The 16,574-nt window shown below is 44.3% G+C and overlaps 2 protein-coding genes across 2 annotated transcripts in view; one reads left to right on the forward strand and one right to left on the reverse strand.

The window, feature by feature from the left end:
- Window positions 1–16,574, forward strand: part of LOC110506679 (vitamin D 25-hydroxylase) — a 40,320-nt gene that overhangs the window by 4,068 nt on the left and 19,678 nt on the right. The window lies entirely within an intron of this gene.
- LOC149971435 (uncharacterized) lies at window positions 12,777–14,263 on the reverse strand. The gene has a single exon (XM_090222579.1). It carries the CDS (start codon window positions 14,224–14,226, stop codon window positions 12,874–12,876), a length of 1,353 nt encoding a protein of 450 aa, XP_090078705.1. The 5' UTR covers window positions 14,227–14,263; the 3' UTR covers window positions 12,777–12,873.

Genomic DNA, 16,574 nt, shown 5'->3' on the forward strand with positions numbered 1-16,574 from the left:
TTAAGTGTTGCATTAGACCTCCACAACATCCCTCCATCTTTTCCTGTCCTGTTCTATTCATCTATTTTCAGATGAGGCCTATTCTGGTATTAAGCTCAGTTTCAACGGTTCGCTAACAGGTCATCCTTGGTCTTTCTTTCTCCTCTTCTCCTCTGGTGTCCAGTAAAGGGACTTGCCGTGCCTTTATTTAACCTTTCTCCAAGCCATAATATACAGCAACTTTTATTTGCATACGTTAGATAACTAAGGTATAGATTTTTTTCTTTCAACTGTACAAAGGTATACACTCCCTCCCCTCGGACAGTGAAGCTACAATTGTAAATGTGTCTCTAAACTTAACGATTTTCTTCCGCTGAAGGAGAGGAGGACCAAAACGCAGCGTGGTTAGTGTTAAACATCTTTAATAAAGACGATAACCGAGAACACTACAAAAATACAAAACAATAAATGTGAAAACCGAAACAGTCCTGTGTGGTGAAACAGACACGGAAACAATCACCCACAAACACACAGTGAAACCCAGGCTACCTAAGTATGATTCTCAATCAGAGACAACTAACGAATCCTGCCTCTGATTGAGAACCATACTAGGCCGAAAAACATAGAAACATAGAATGCCCACCCAACGCACGTCCTGACCAACTAAAACAAACAATTAACACAATAACTAGGGTCAGAATGTGACAACCATTTTAGATTTGAGATCAAATATTTAATATTAGGTGACAGTACAGAATGTACTTTTATTTTTATTTATATAAAACTACCCTCAATATATATATCTGTTTTACCGTTTAGAAATGAAAGCATGTAGCTAATGTAGACGTCATAAGTATTTGGACAAGTTCACTTATAGTGTTTTAATGTAGTAAATAACTGAGTATGTGGTCCCATATTCCTTGCACACAATGACTACATCAAGCTGTGACTTTAAAAACTTGTTGGATGCATTTACAGCTTGTTTTGGTTGTGTTTCAGATTATGCTTGGCCCAATAGAAAGTGAATGGTGGACAATGTATTGTGTAATTTTGTAGACTTTTATTGTAAGCAATAATAAAATGTTTTTGAACGCAGCTACATTAATGTGGATGCTACCATGATTAGGGATATCATGAATTAGAAATAAAATTACTCCAGTCATCATCCATCATTCATAACCCAAAATCAACCAAACCAAACTCCAAATGCATCCAACGAGTGTGTAGTCACAAGCTTGATGTAGTCATTGCATACTAGAAATATGGGACCAAATACTAAACATTAGACCTCTTTAATACACTAGAAGTGAATGTGTCCAAATATATATGATATCTTCAAATGGGAGGACTAGATATGTAAAGTTCTTTCATTTCTAAACGTTAAAACAGATATGAAAATACCCTCAAATGAAAGGTGACATTCTGTACTGTCGCCTCATGTGAAACATTTGATAACAAATCTAAAATGGGGGAGAATAGAGCCAAATGTAAAAATGTAGCTTCACTGTCCAAATACATACGGAGGGGAGTGGATGTTTGTACAGTTGAAGTCGGAAGTTTACATACACCGTAGCCAAATACATTTAAACTCAGTTTTTCACAATTCCTGACATTTAATCCTAGTAAAAATTCCCTGTCTTAGGTCAGTTAGGATCACCACTTTATTTTAAGAATGTGAAATTTCAGAATAATAGTAGAGAGAACGATTTATTTCAGCTTTTATTTCTTTCATCACATTCCCGGTAGGTCAGAAGTTTACATACACTCAATTAGTATTTGGTAGCGTAGCCTTTAAATTGTTTAACTTGGGTCAAACATTTTGTGTAGCCTTCCACAAGCTTCCCACAAAAAGTTGGGTGAATTTTGGCCCATTCCTCCTGACAGAGCTATTGTGACTGAGTCAGGTTTGTAGGCCTCCTTGCTCGCACACACTTTTTCAGTCTGCCCACATATTTTCTATAGGATTGAGGTCATGGCTTTGTGATGGCCACTGTAATACTTTCACTTTGTTGTCCTTAAGTCATTTTGCCACAACTTTGTAAATATGCTTGGGGTCATTGTCCATTTGGAAGACCCATTTGCGACCAAGCTTTAACTTTCTGACTGATGTCTTGAGATGTTGCTTCAATATATCCACATAATTTTCCTTTCTCATGAGGCCAACTATTTTGCGAAATGCACCAGTCCCTCCTGCAGCAAAGCACCCCCACAACATGATGCTGCCACCTCCGTGCTTCACAGTGTTCTTGGTGTTCTTCGGCTTGCAAGCATCCCCCTTTTTCCTCCAAACGATGGTCATTATGGCAAAATGGTTCTGTTTTTGCTTCATCAGACCAGAGGACATTTCTCCAAAAAAGTGCGATCTTTGTCCCCATGTGCAGTTGCAAACCGTAGTCTGGCTTTTTTATGGCGGTTTTGGAGCAGTGGCTTCTTCCTTGCTGAGTGGCCTTTCAGGTTATGTCAATATAGGACTCATTTTACTGTGGATATACAGTGCCTTGCGAAAGTATTCGGCCCCCTTGAACTTTGAGACCTTTTGCCACATTTCAGGCTTCAAACATAAAGATATAAAACTGTATTATTTTTGTGAAGAATCAACAACAAGTGGGACACAATCATGAAGTGGAATGACATTTATTGGATATTTCAAACTTTTTTAACAAATCAAAAACTGAAAAATTGGGCGTGCAAAATTATTCAGCCCCTTTACTTTCAGTGCAGCAAACTCTCTCCAGAAGTTCTGTGAGGATCTCTGAATGATCCAATGTTGACCTAAATGACTAATGATGATAAATACAATCCACCTGTGTGTAATCAAGTCTCCGTATAAATGCACCTGCACTGTGATAGTCTCAGAGGTGCGTTAAAAGCGCAGAGAGCATCATGAAGAACAAGGAACACACCAGGCAGGTCCGAGATACTGTTGTGAAGAAGTTTAAAGCCGGATTTGGATACAAAAAGATTTCCCAAGCTTTAAACATCCCAAGGAGCACTGTGCAAGCGATAATATTGAAATGGAAGGAGTATCAGACCACTGCAAATCTACCAAGACCTGGCCGTCCCTCTAAACTTTCAGCTCATACAAGGAGAAGACTGATCAGAGATGCAGCCAAGAGGCCCATGATCACTCTGGATGAACTGCAGAGATCTACAGCTGAGGTGGGAGACTCTGTCCATAGGACAACAATCAGTCGTATATTGCACCAATCTGGCCTTTATGGAAGAGTGGCAAGAAGAAAGCCATTTCTTAAAGATATCCATAAAAAGTGTTGTTTAAAGTTTGCCACAAGCCACCTGGGAGACACACCAAACATGTGGAAGAAGGTGCTCTGGTCAGATGAAACCAAAATTGAACTTTTTGGCAACAATGCAAAACGTTATGTTTGGTGTAAAAGCAACACAGCTGAACACACCATCCCCACTGTCAAACATGGTGGTGGCAGCATCATGGTTTGGGCCTGCTTTTCTTCAGCAGGGACAGGGAAGATGGTTAAAATTGATGGGAAGATGGATGGAGCCAAATACAGGACCATTCTGGAAGAAAACCTGATGGAGTCTGCAAAAGACCTGAGACTGGGACGGAGATTTGTCTTCCAACAAGACAATGATCCAAAACATAAAGCAACATCTACAATGGAATGGTTCAAAAATAAACATATCCAGGTGTTAGAATGGCCAAGTCAAAGTCCAGACCTGAATCCAATCGAGAATCTGTGGAAAGAACTGAAAACTGCTGTTCACAAATGCTCTCCATCCAACCTCACTGAGCTCGAGCTGTTTTGCAAGGAGGAATGGGAAAAAATGTCAGTCTCTCAATGTGCAAAACTGATAGAGACATACCCCAAGCGACTTACAGCTGTAATCGCAGCAAAAGGTGGCGCTACAAAGTATTAACTTAAGGGGGCTGAATAATTTTGCACGCCCAATTTCAGTTTTTGATTTGTTAAAAAAGTTTGAAATATCCAATAAATGTCGTTCCACTTCATGATTGTGTCCCACTTGTTGTTGATTCTTCACAAAAAAATAGTTTTACATCTTTATGTTTGAAGCCTGAAATGTGGCAAAAGGTCGCAAAGTTCAAGGGGGTCGAATACTTTCGCAAGGCACTGTATATACTTTTGTGCCTGTTTCCTCCAGCATCGTCACAGGTTTGCACTTTCCGCACCAAAGTATAGTTATATCTAGGAGACAGAACGCGTCTCCTTCCTGAGCGGTATGACGTGTCATGCACAAAGTAGATGTCCTAACCGACTTGCCAAAACGATAGTTTGTGAACAAGAAATTTGTGGAGTGGTTGAAAAATGAGTTAACTGACTCCAACATAAGTGTGTGTAAACTTCCGACTTCAACTGTATGCACTGTCCCACAAAATTGCTAAACATAGCAAGCCAGTCGCTGAGGGTGAATTCATTAAAGAATGTTTAATTGACTCTGCAGCAATACTTTGCCCCGACAAGAAAGAGCTGTTTGAAAATGTTGAGGACGTGTTGAGAATATAGAACAACAGTTGAAAGACAAGGTAAAGGATTTCACCTATTTCTCATTGGCCCTGGATGAGAGCAGTGATGCATGTGACATGGCACAGTTGTTGATATTCAAATCAAAATCAAATAAAATGTATTTATATAGCCCTTCGTACATCAGCTGATATCTCAAAGTGCTGTACAGAAACCCAGCCTAAAACCCCAAACAGCAAGCAATGCAGGTGTTGAAGCACGTTGGCTTGGAAAAACTCCCTATAAAGGCCAAAACCTAGGAAGAAACCTAGAGAGGAACCAGGCTATGAGGGGTGGCCAGTCTTCTTCTGGCTGTGCCGGGTGGACATTATAACAGAACATGGCCAAGATGTTCAAACATTCATAAATGACCAGCATGGCCAAATAATAGGTCTGGGACAGGGAGCACGTCCGGTGAACAGGTCAGGATTCCATAGCCGCAGGCAGAACAGTTGAAACTGGAGCAGCAGCACGGCCAGGTGGACTGGGGACAGCAAGGAGTCATCATGCCAGGTAGTCCTGAGGTATGGTCCTAGGGCTCAGGTCCTCCGAGAGAGAGAAAGAAAGAGAGAAGGAGAGAATTAGAGAACGCACACTTAAATTCACACAGGACACTGGATAAGACAGGAGAAGTACTCCAGATATAACAAACTGACCCTAGCCCTCCGACACAAACTACTGCAGCATAAATACTGGAGGCTGAGACAGGAGGGGTCAGGAGACACTGTGGCCCCATCCGATGATACCCCCGGACAGGGCCAAACAGGAAGGATATAACCCCACCCACTGTCTGTCATCATGCAGTTATTATTTATACGTGCCTTCAAAATAAATGTACCACAAGCGGTGGGAGTTAAATCATTACACAAAGGCGAGTATTCATTTGGCTTTACGTTTGAATAACAAATACGTTTTTCAAAACATTACTATCACAAATTCTTTATGTGATCCGAGCATGATTCCGGGGGCCATATTCAATCAGGTCGCGGGCTGCATACAGCCAGCCTTTGCCCAGCCTGTTATAGAGGGTTCAACAGGTCAGCAGGTCAGCACCTCAGGAGTAAATGTCTGTTGGCTTTTCGTAGTCGAGACAGCAGGTGAGGTAGAGAAAGAGATGCAGGGAGGGAGAGGGTTGTAAACAGCATCTGGTGAACAGGTCAGGGTTCCGTAGCCAGCAGCACTACCAGGTGGACTGGGGACAGCCAGGAGACATCGGGTCAGGTAGTCCTGAGGTATGGTCCTAGGGCTCAGGTCCTCCAAGAGAGAGAGTGATGGGAGAATTAGAGGGAGCATACTTAACCTTTTTGGAATAGGGGTAGGAATTCTCATTTTTGGATGAATAGCGTGCCCAGAGTGAACTGCCTCCTACTCTGTCCCAGATGCTAATATATGCATATTATTAGCAGTATTGGATAGAAAACACTATGAAGTTTCTAAAATTGTTTGAATGATGTCTGTGAGTATAACAGAACTCATATGGCAGGCAAAACCCTGAGGAGAAATCAAAACACTGATCACGCTTATTCCTCATGGTACCCACTTGCGTTCCATTGCTCATGAAGACACAAAGGAATACTCCGGTGTTACGGTTTTCTTGCGGTGAAGGAGAGGAGGACCAAAATGCAGCGTGGTTATTTAGATTAATGTTTAATAAACAAATAAAACACGAACAACACAAAACAAGAAACGCACCGCAAAAACCTATACAGCCTATCTGCTGCAAACAAACACAGAGACAGGAACAATCACCCACGAAACACTCAAAGAATATGGCTGCCTAAATATGGTTCCCAATCAGAGACAACGATAAACACCTGCCTCTGATTGAGAACCACTTCAGGCAACCATAGACTTTCCTAGAAAACCCCACTATACCACAATCCCAATACCTACAAAAAAAAACAAGACAAAACACACCACATAATAAACCCATGTCACACCCTGGCCTGACCAAAATAATAAAGAAAACACAAAATACTAAGACCAGGGCGTGACAGAACCCCCCCCCCCCCCCCCCCCCAAGTAGCGGACTCCCAACCGCACACCTAAACCCATAGAGGAGGGTCCGGGTGGGCGTCTGTCCACGGTGGCGGCTCCGGCGCGGGACGTGGACCCCACTCCAACAAAGTCTTAGTCCCCTTGTTTCGCGTCCTTTGATTGGCGGCCCTCGCCGCCGACCTTGGCCCAGTAACCCTCACCAAGGACCCCACTGGACTGAGGGGCAGCTCGGGACTGAGGGGTAGCTCGGACTGAGGGGTAGCTCGGGACTGAGGGGTAGCTCGGGACTGAGAGGAAGCTCAGTACTGAGAGGAAGCTCAGAACTGAGAGGAAGCTCAGCACTGAGAGGAAGCTCAGGACTGAGAGGAAGCTCAGCACTGAGAGGAAGCTCAGGACTGAGAGGAAGCTCAGTACTGAGAGGAAGTACTGGCTGGCAGTTCTGGCAGATCCTGGCTGACTGGCGGATCCTGGCTGAATGGCGGATCCTGGCTGAATGGCGGATCCTGGCTGAATGGCGGATCTGGAAGATCCTGGCTGACTGGCGGATCCTGGCAGACTGGCGGCTCTGGCAGCTCCTTGCAGACTGGCAGCTCTGGCAGCTCCTTGCAGACTGGCAGCTCTGGCAGCTCCTTGCAGACTGGCAGCTCTGGCAGCTCCTTGCAGACTGGCAGCTCTGGCAGCTCCTTGCAGACTGGCAGCTCTGGCAGCTCCTTGTAGACTGGCAGCTCTGGCAGCTCCTTGCAGACTGGCAGCTCATTGCAGACTGGCAGCTTATTTTTATCATCAATAAAGTACCTGAAAACAGGGGAGAAATAATCACGAGCGTGATACGGTGTTGTATTCTCAATTCAACGTTTAGTGATATGAGAAAAGACCGCGATTTCCCCAGGAATATGGGTGGAGACCAGAGCAATCGATCTCCGGCTCATAGATTAAGAGCATTTCGTAGATCACAGATTAACACTTTTAGGCACCACAAAATAAAGTAATCAATATAACGTTTACACATTACTCTCAATTCTTACCCTTTGACAGATTTTAACGTTAACACAATTATATGAATGTTATTCATCTCTATCAACTAATACTGAATGCATCTTTTTAACCTTAGATGTTTTACGATCCTCACATACTATAAACGTACTAATACTTTTTAATGTATAACAGGCTATGAATATTTCCTTTAACCTGTCACACTCTCCCCGACAAAATAAATGTTGTCCCAACATTACCAACATTGTCTTCAACAGTCCGTATGCACTGGACCTAGAAAATCCTCTTCTGTAAGGTAGTACTTGAGCAGAGGTCAAGGGTCACAGTTCAAATATAACTAACAAGTTATATTCACAGTCCGTATCTGTTGACCAGCTATATAACATAAGCAGTCTTTTCTCATACTATTGATCAACAGTCCATCAATTTTAATGACCTATATGCATAGTCTGCAAATTGTCTCTTTTGACAGTCTGTGAAATCAGACAGTAGTCCATGGTCAAACATGTCAACTCTGTAGCCTCATGTTTGCTGAAGCCCATACATGTAAGGTGGCTGAAAGTAACATTGCTGTAGTGATGGCAGCCATGGAACCAGTCCTGGTGCAGAGTAGATAGGGAACAACTGTGGCTGTGGCTGTATACTGTAGCAGGAAGGGATACCAAGCTGATCATAGGTGATACGTCTTGGAGGGTGTCTCTCTCTTTGTGGCAGCTGGTAGGCTGGTTCCTCAGGTTCAGCAGCATATGAAGGAAATGGATGATCATCAGGCAAATTTTCAGCAGGCAAGTTCATCTCCTCAGCAGGCAGGTCTTTAACTGTTGTTGTCTCCTCCAGCCGCTTTTCAACAAGAGGCTGTGCTGGTAGCGTATCAGGGACTGGCACTGCAACGGTCTGTCTCACTGTTGGGGGCCTGTGTTCCCACTCTCTCGCTGGTTCAGCATTCCTCTCCTCAGGTACAGTAGGAGATGTGGGAACCTGTAGCGGCTCATGATGAAGGTCATATTCATCCCCACTGTCTTCATCAGAATCTAGAGTCGGTGATGCAGGCTGGTGTCTCCTCGTTTTCTGACTTTTGTCCGCTTTGGTCATTTCTGGTTGTGTCTCAAAAGGTAAGTGGTCACAGGACATGAGCAGATTTCCGTGCAGGACCCTGGAGCGTCCCCTACCCCTTTCTGGTCTCAATTCATAAATCGGCAGGTCTGAACCCATTTGTTTCACCACTGTGTGAATTGTATCTTCCCAATAGTTACGGAGTTTTCCTGGTCCTCCTCTTGGTGTCAGGTTTTTAATCAGAACTCGCTCGCCAGGCTGTAGCACCGAACTCCTAACTTTAGTGTCATAGTGCTTCTTACTTCTTTCAGCGGCTTTCTGAGCATTTTAATTTGCAATGGCGTATGCTTCTTCCATCCCTCGTTTCCAGTTCTCCACGTAGTCTCGCTGGAACCTGCCTCTGTGCACAATCCAAAGAGCATATCAACTGGAAGCCTGGGTGATCTCCCAAACAGAAGATAAAATGGTGAATAGCCAGTCACTTCGCAACGGGTGCAGTTATAGGCATAAACCAGTTTGTTCAGAGACTCCTTCCAATTTGACTTTTGTGTCTCAGTTAGTGTCTTTAACATTTGCAACAATGTTCTGTTCATGCGTTCCGCTTGACCGTTTCCCATCGGGTGATAGGGTGTTGTCCTGGACCCCGCCATGCCACTGAGTTTCTTTAACTGATGGAACAACTGATTTTCAAATTCTCCCCCTTGGTCATGGTGGATGCGGGACGGGAACCAGAACTTCAGGGCAAAGTCATTGAAGATGAGATTTGCAGCAGTTTTACCTGACTTTGATGTGGTGGCGTAGGCTTGAGTGAAACGTGTAAAATGATCAACAATCACGAGGATGTACTCATATCCCCCTTTGCATCTGTCGAGATGAAGGAAGTCAATACATACCAGTTCAAATGGCTGTGTTGTCACAATGTTTGTCAGAGGAGCTCTTGTTGCATGGGCTGGCTTTTTCTGCTTGACACAGCTACAAGTTTTAGTCACATAGTGCTCGATGTCAGATTGCATATATGGCCAGAAGAAGCGGTCACGTACTAGTGATACAGTGCGGTCAGTACCTTGGTGTCCCATGTTATTGTGCAACTCTTCCATCACTTTACCTTTGTACTGCTCTGGTAGAATTAACTGCTTGCGGGCTGTAGTGATTCTGTACAGAATGCCATCACTGTCTATTGTCAATTTGTCCCATTCTCTGAATAGGCATTTTGTCTTTGGACTGAATTTCTTTTGCTCTTTAACTGGCGGTTTGGAACCAGACAGTTTGAAATTGAGCACAGGACGGATGACCGGATCAGATTCTTGTGCTTCTCTTATCCCATCTTTTGGGATCGAGCTGGTTGTTGCAGTGGTTGTCTCACCTTCAGCTGATACTGACATAGATGCAGCTGAAAATGACCAAGGTACAACAGCCTCTTTCTGTACCTCAACTGCTTGTATCGTGGCGGCGATGGTGTCTGGTGGAAGCTCCTCAGAACATTCTCTCATCAGTGACTCTACATCCAGTGGCATCCTTGACAAAGCATCTGCATCACCGTTCTCTCTGCCTGGCCTGTACTTTATTGTAAAGTGGAAATCAGCCAAGTCTGCAACCCACCTGGAAGTGGTTGCGTTCAGTTTTGCAGTAGACAGAATGTAGCAGAGCGGGTTGTTATCGCTGTATACAGTGAAGGTCGGAGCATAGTACAAATAATCATGGAACTTATCAGTGATTGCCCATTTTAGAGCTAGAAATTCTAGCTTGCTCGAGTGGTAGTGATAGTTCTTCTCAGCTGCTGTTAAGGTTCGAGAGCCATAAGCAATGACCCTAAGCTTCCCCTCTTGCTTTTGATAAAGAACTGCTCCCAAGCCTTGGTGTGACGCATCAGTGTGTACAACAAATGGCTGAGTGAAATCAGGGAAACCTAAAACTGGTGGGTGAAGCAAACACTCAATCAGCTGTTCAAGTGCCTGTTGATGCTGGTCAGTCCACCGGATTGGCTTGTTTGAGGGCACCACATGACTTTCTTTCTTTGTTTTTGTTTTCCGTGGGTGGTCAGGTGATTTCTCTGAATCTGCTTTCAGGAGGTCATTCAGGCAGCTGGCACTCCTAGAAAAGTCTTTGATGTACTGTCTGTAGTAAGTGAGTAAACCAAGCATTTTTCTGAGCTGGCCCACAGTCTCTGGTCTGATTTCTTTTAATGCTCTTACTGCTTCAAAATCGGCTGGGTCAACTTGGCTGCCCTCTGCAGACACTATTCTGCCCAAATAACGGACCTGGGGTTTAAAGAGATCACACTTACTTGGTTTGAGTTTAATGCCATACTCTCTGAGACGCTGCAAAACTTTTCGCACATCATTCACATGGCTGTTGAATGTTTTACTGAAAACTAGCGTGTCGTCCAGATAAGGAATGCAGATGTTATCCCGGAGCCCTTCCAAACACTCCTCCATACACCGCTGAAAAGCTGCAGGAGCGTTCATGAGGCCGAATGGCATACGTATCCACTCATAGAGTCCCCACGGTGTCACAAATGCTGTCAGTGATCTGCTCTCTTCAGAGATGAACCCCTGGTGATACGCTTTCCCCTGATCTAAGAGGGAGAACCAGGAATTACCACCTAAACTGTCCATGATGTCTTGGACCCGAGGGATGGGCTGGCGGTCGGGATGTGTCTTTCTGTTCAGGTCTCTGTAATCTATACACAACCGGAGGGTCCCGTCCTTCTTACGAACGCACACGACAGGTGAAGAATATGAAGAGTTTGACTTCCTAACCCAGCCCTGGACTATGAGGTCATAAATGTAACCCTTCATCTCCTGATACAGTGGCCTGGGCACTGACATGTATGTGCGCTTTACTGGTTCAGAGTCCTTTAGAGAAATAGTCATTTTCAATCGTTCAATGCAGCCAATGTCATTGTCTGATCTGGAGAAGGAGTGACACTCTTCTCTAAGCATTTGCCTAACAACCTCTCTCTGTTCTTCGGTTAGGTGAGTTAAATCTACTGGTGGATCCCACTGTTCAGTAGCAGTACATGGGGTTTGAACGCTGGTGTGATTCACTGTGGCTGGGGTGACAGTTTTTTCAAAGACTTGGGCAGGTAACACAGTCATAATGGTTTGTACTGTACCGATTATTGTGCTTCCTAGCAGGGCAATGTCGTGGTCAGTGGGTTTAGAGACATCAAGCAGGATAACTGGAAAAACACCTTTCCTGACTCTGACTAGTGTGTCAAAGAACTCAAGGTCGTCTGGCCACTGCGGGTTCAGGTCTGGCTGGAAAAGCATTGTCATGTCATCTTTGAAAGGCTGGGAAGCTACACGGCACTCAATCTGAATGCTACTGTGTTTTGGTACAGCAACCTTCTCTTTCTTGGTTTTCACTGCATATTCATCTGTCTGTTCTGCGCTAACAGCCTGTATAAAAGCTCTCACCTTGTTTCTTTTGAGGCTTGGGAAAGCTGTTTTTACTGTACTGTATCGTTTAGTCTTTTCGGTCATTGTCAGGATGTGCTCGATAACATTGAAACCTATGATGGGATGTGATAGGTGACAGCCTTTCATTACCAGCACCGGGATGATCAGTTCCTTTGTTTGGTCAGTTTCAGAGGCTAGCCGAAAAGTTGTTTCAATCCATCCCAGGTACGGCATTTCAGTCCCATTTGCTGCAGTCAACCTTAGATCATCAGGTGAGTCCAGGATTTCTGAAACATCTCTCAGCCTTGCGTTTGGGAGAGATTCCTCTTTCCATCGTTCATCAATGACCGATACCTGAGAGCCTGTGTCCCATAGAGCTTGGAGGTGGTGGCGATTCAGGTGACACTCAATAAGGCACTGTCTGCCGACTAGCGAGGTGACCTTACGGGGGTGGCAACCTTGAGCTAGGGATGGTAAGGAGTGGGCATTTTCCTCTGTGCAGGAAAACTTTTCACTATTAGAGTCAATTTTCAGGTGAGTGCATTTTTCCTTATGTTTAGTCCAATGTTGGTTTTGACATACTTTGGAACAGTACAGTGTCTCTTTACATGATGAACATTGTTTCAGGTTCTCAAATGAATTTTCTCTGGCACAATTTGCACATTTCTGGGACTTTTTGGTAGCTACGGTTAACACTCGTCCCTCAGCGGTAACCCGTTTCCGTTTAAAGGGGCCTCCCTTGATGGTCTGGCTCCCCGGATTTTACATCCAGCTTGAAAATGTTCTCCACTCCCACATCGGAAGCAGTGTGTGCAGCGTGCATCTGTTCTGGCCTGCTGGCAGACAAAACACCTCCTTGGAGCTTGAGCAGAGCGGTTGGTATACCAGTTAGGTGCATATTGATGCTGCGCAGGGTCAGGTGCTTGGGACCGACTGTAGCTGCTGTAATACTGCTACTGGGAAACAGGTGGCTGGGGGTCCCTATTTGGCCTCCTAACTGGGGGTGGGGCATAGGCACAAGGCGGTGACTGAAACATAGGCTGCTGTAATGTCTCCTTAATCTGAGCAATCTCTGCACTGAGACCTTGTAGAGAAGCTACACCTGTCTTAAGTTCAGCTAACTCTGTTAACAGTTCTGCGGGTATCTTAGCTTTGGCTTCCTTCACAGGACACTTTGCAGATGGCGTATCTTCTAACTGGACTACACTTACAGTTGTAGCAGGCTGTGGGGCATTAAACCGCTTTTTGTTTCGTCTTTCTATCTCATTAGCACAAGCAATGTTAAGCTTCTCTAACAAAACCTCATCTGATGTTTCGCTCTCTAGCAGGAGAGGCTGCATGTCTATCCTGATACTGTCACTCTGGAGACCCGTAAGGACTGTGTGTAAACACATGCTCTGGACTAGAGCAGGGTCATACTTAAGCCCTGATTCTGACTCCTGGGATGCAAACAGTACTTTTTGCCTCAAATCTAAAACGCGCATCAGGAAGCTTTGAGGGGTCTCCTTGCTATGCTGTGCTTCTGAAGCTAGCTGTTTGTAAAGCTCTGTTGCACTCTTCTCTTGGAAGTGGGAACGCAGGATACATCTAAGTGTGGGAAGAGTTAGCTGGGGTTTACCTTCCAAGTAGCTGCGTAGCTGTGAGCCTGGAGAAATAGCCCTGACTACTGCGTCTACTATTTCTACCTCAGGATAGCCTCTGTTAAGTCCATTTTCAATCTGATGGGCAAGGCTGGAAAAAATCAGTTTTTCTTTCTGGCCCGGTTCACCTATCTGACCAGAAATTTTAAACTCTTTGCGCCAGTATGAGCTGGGCTGTGCATTGGGTGAGAGCAGCACACTCCCCTGAAGATTGGCATGGGGATGGGGCTGACGCAGAGAATCACTGGCTTTGGCTGCAGTAATCTGCTCAGTTCCCACCCCTTGTTGTGGGGTTACAGTTCTCAGTTCCTCTATTCTGTGATGTGTTCCGGCTGGTTCGATATCATGGTCAATTTGCCCTGTTTTGTTATCTATGCCACTGATCATCTCTGTCATTTCGTCTCTCAGTAGCAACGATTCCGACATGCCGCCATCTTCTATCTCTGCGACTTCCTCTCTTTCAAGGAACATCATAATGTGAGTCATTAATGATATGCGGGATTTGTTTTGAACATCTCTTCTCTGTTCGCCTGATATGTCAAGGAAATCACATATCTCTAGTAATTTGTCTTTAGTCAGGGTGTGCAATTCTCCTACTACCTCTTCCTGTAGTTCTTCCAAGGCGCTTGTCATGTTGACAGAACAGGAGGAACTTTTACTGTGCATGAGTTGACTCTGAATTAGATGGTCCTTACTGTCTCTGATGGTCGATCAATGGCCTCAGTTGACACGTACTTAACCACTAACTTCCAACTTCCCTCGAACAGCAACACTTTCCTCACTGCAGCCTGCCTGAGTTGTTATGTGGAGATTTAGCTGGCTCGGAATTCAGCGACCGGGGTGTGGAAACTGGACATCTGAGCAGCTATCTCAGCGGAGCCTCCAAAAATGTTACGCCCCTGAAAACAGGGGAGAAATAATCACAAGCGTGATACGGTGTTGTATTCTCAATTCAACGTTTAGTGATCATAATTTCACAAAAGTAACACATTACAAAACAACAGAAAACCCATTATACAACTAACACAGCAAAATATCTTATTAACAACGTACATGTTCATTCACAATCGACATAAAATGGCAGCTACTCTCAGTACGATGCTATTCTTCACTTCAACCGAGCAGGGCTAATATTACTCTCTTCAAACTTAACTCTAACTTCCTCAAGACGTTACTAAGACACACCTTAAACACTCTTGACATGTTAGCGAGTTATAACATTTAAATTATTATTTTTATCATCAATAAAGTACCTGAAAACAGGGGAGAAATAATCACGAGCGTGATACGGTGTTGTATTCTCAATTCAACGTTTAGTGATATGAGAAAAGACCGCGATTTCCCCAGGAATATGGGTGGAGACCAGAGCAATCGATCTCCGGCTCATAGATTAAGAGCATTTCGTAGATCACAGATTAACACTTTTAGGCACCACAAAATAAAGTAATCAATATAACGTTTACACATTACTCTCAATTCTTACCCTTTGACAGATTTTAACGTTAACACAATTATATGAATGTTATTCATCTCTATCAACTAATACTGAATGCATCTTTTTAACCTTAGATGTTTTACGATCCTCACATACTATAAACGTACTAATACTTTTTAATGTATAACAGGCTATGAATATTTCCTTTAACCTGTCACACTCTCCCCGACAAAATAAATGTTGTCCCAACATTACCAACATTGTCTTCAACAGTCCGTATGCACTGGACCTAGAAAATCCTCTTCTGTAAGGTAGTACTTGAGCAGAGGTCAAGGGTCACAGTTCAAATATAACTAACAAGTTATATTCACAGTCTGTATCTGTTGACCAGCTATATAACATAAGCAGTCTTTTCTCATACTATTGATCAACAGTCCATCAATTTTAATGACCTATATGCATAGTCTGCAAATTGTCTCTTTTGACAGTCTGTGAAATCAGACAGTAGTCCATGGTCAAACATGTCAACTCTGTAGCCTCATGTTTGCTGAAGCCCATACATGTAAGGTGGCTGAAAGTAACATTGCTGTAGTGATGGCAGCCATGGAACCAGTCCTGGTGCAGAGTAGATAGGGAACAACTGTGGCTGTGGCTGTATACTGTAGCAGGAAGGGATACCAAGCTGATCATAGGTGATACGTCTTGGAGGGTGTCTCTCTCTTTGTGGCAGCTGGTAGGCTGGTTCCTCAGGTTCAGCAGCATATGAAGGAAAGGCACTTGGTGGATGATCATCAGGCAAATTTTCAGCAGGCAAGTTCATCTCCTCAGCAGGCAGGTCTTTAACTGTTGTTGTCTCCTCCAGCCGCTTTTCAACAAGAGGCTGTGCTGGTAGCGTATCAGGGACTGGCACTGCAACGGTCTGTCTCACTGTTGGGGGCCTGTGTTCCCACTCTCTCGCTGGTTCAGCATTCCTCTCCTCAGGTACAGTAGGAGATGTGGGAACCTGTAGCGGCTCATGATGAAGGTCATATTCATCCCCACTGTCTTCATCAGAATCTAGAGTCGGTGATGCAGGCTGGTGTCTCCTCGTTTTCTGACTTTTGTCCGCTTTGGTCATTTCTGGTTGTGTCTCAAAAGGTAAGTGGTCACAGGACATGAGCAGATTTCTGTGCAGGACCCTGGAGCGTCCCCTACCCCTTTCTGGTCTCAATTCATAAATCGGCAGGTCTGAACCCATTTGTTTCACCACTGTGTGAATTGTATCTTCCCAATAGTTACGGAGTTTTCCTGGTCCTCCTCTTGGTGTCAGGTTTTTAATCAGAACTCGCTCGCCAGGCTGTAGCACCGAACTCCTAACTTTAGTGTCATAGTGCTTCTTACTTCTTTCAGCGGCTTTCTGAGCATTTTAATTTGCAATGGCGTATGCTTCTTCCATCCCTCGTTTCCAGTTCTCCACGTAGTCTCGCTGGAACCTGCCTCTGTGCACAATCCAAAGAGCATATCAACTGGAAGCCTGGGTGATCTCCCAAACAGAAGATAAAATGGTGAATAGCCAGTCACTTCGCAACGGGTGCAGTTA

This window comes from Oncorhynchus mykiss, chromosome 26 (genome assembly GCF_057628025.1).
Source record: "Oncorhynchus mykiss isolate SJ-2025 chromosome 26, ASM5762802v1, whole genome shotgun sequence".
Classification (NCBI taxonomy): Eukaryota; Metazoa; Chordata; class Actinopteri; order Salmoniformes; family Salmonidae; genus Oncorhynchus; species Oncorhynchus mykiss.

What these genes read in the sequence shown, in the direction of transcription:
- LOC149971435 (XM_090222579.1), bottom strand. Translation starts at nt 14,226, where the DNA reads ATGCACAGTAAAAGTTCCTCCTGTTCTGTCAACATGACAAGCGCCTTG.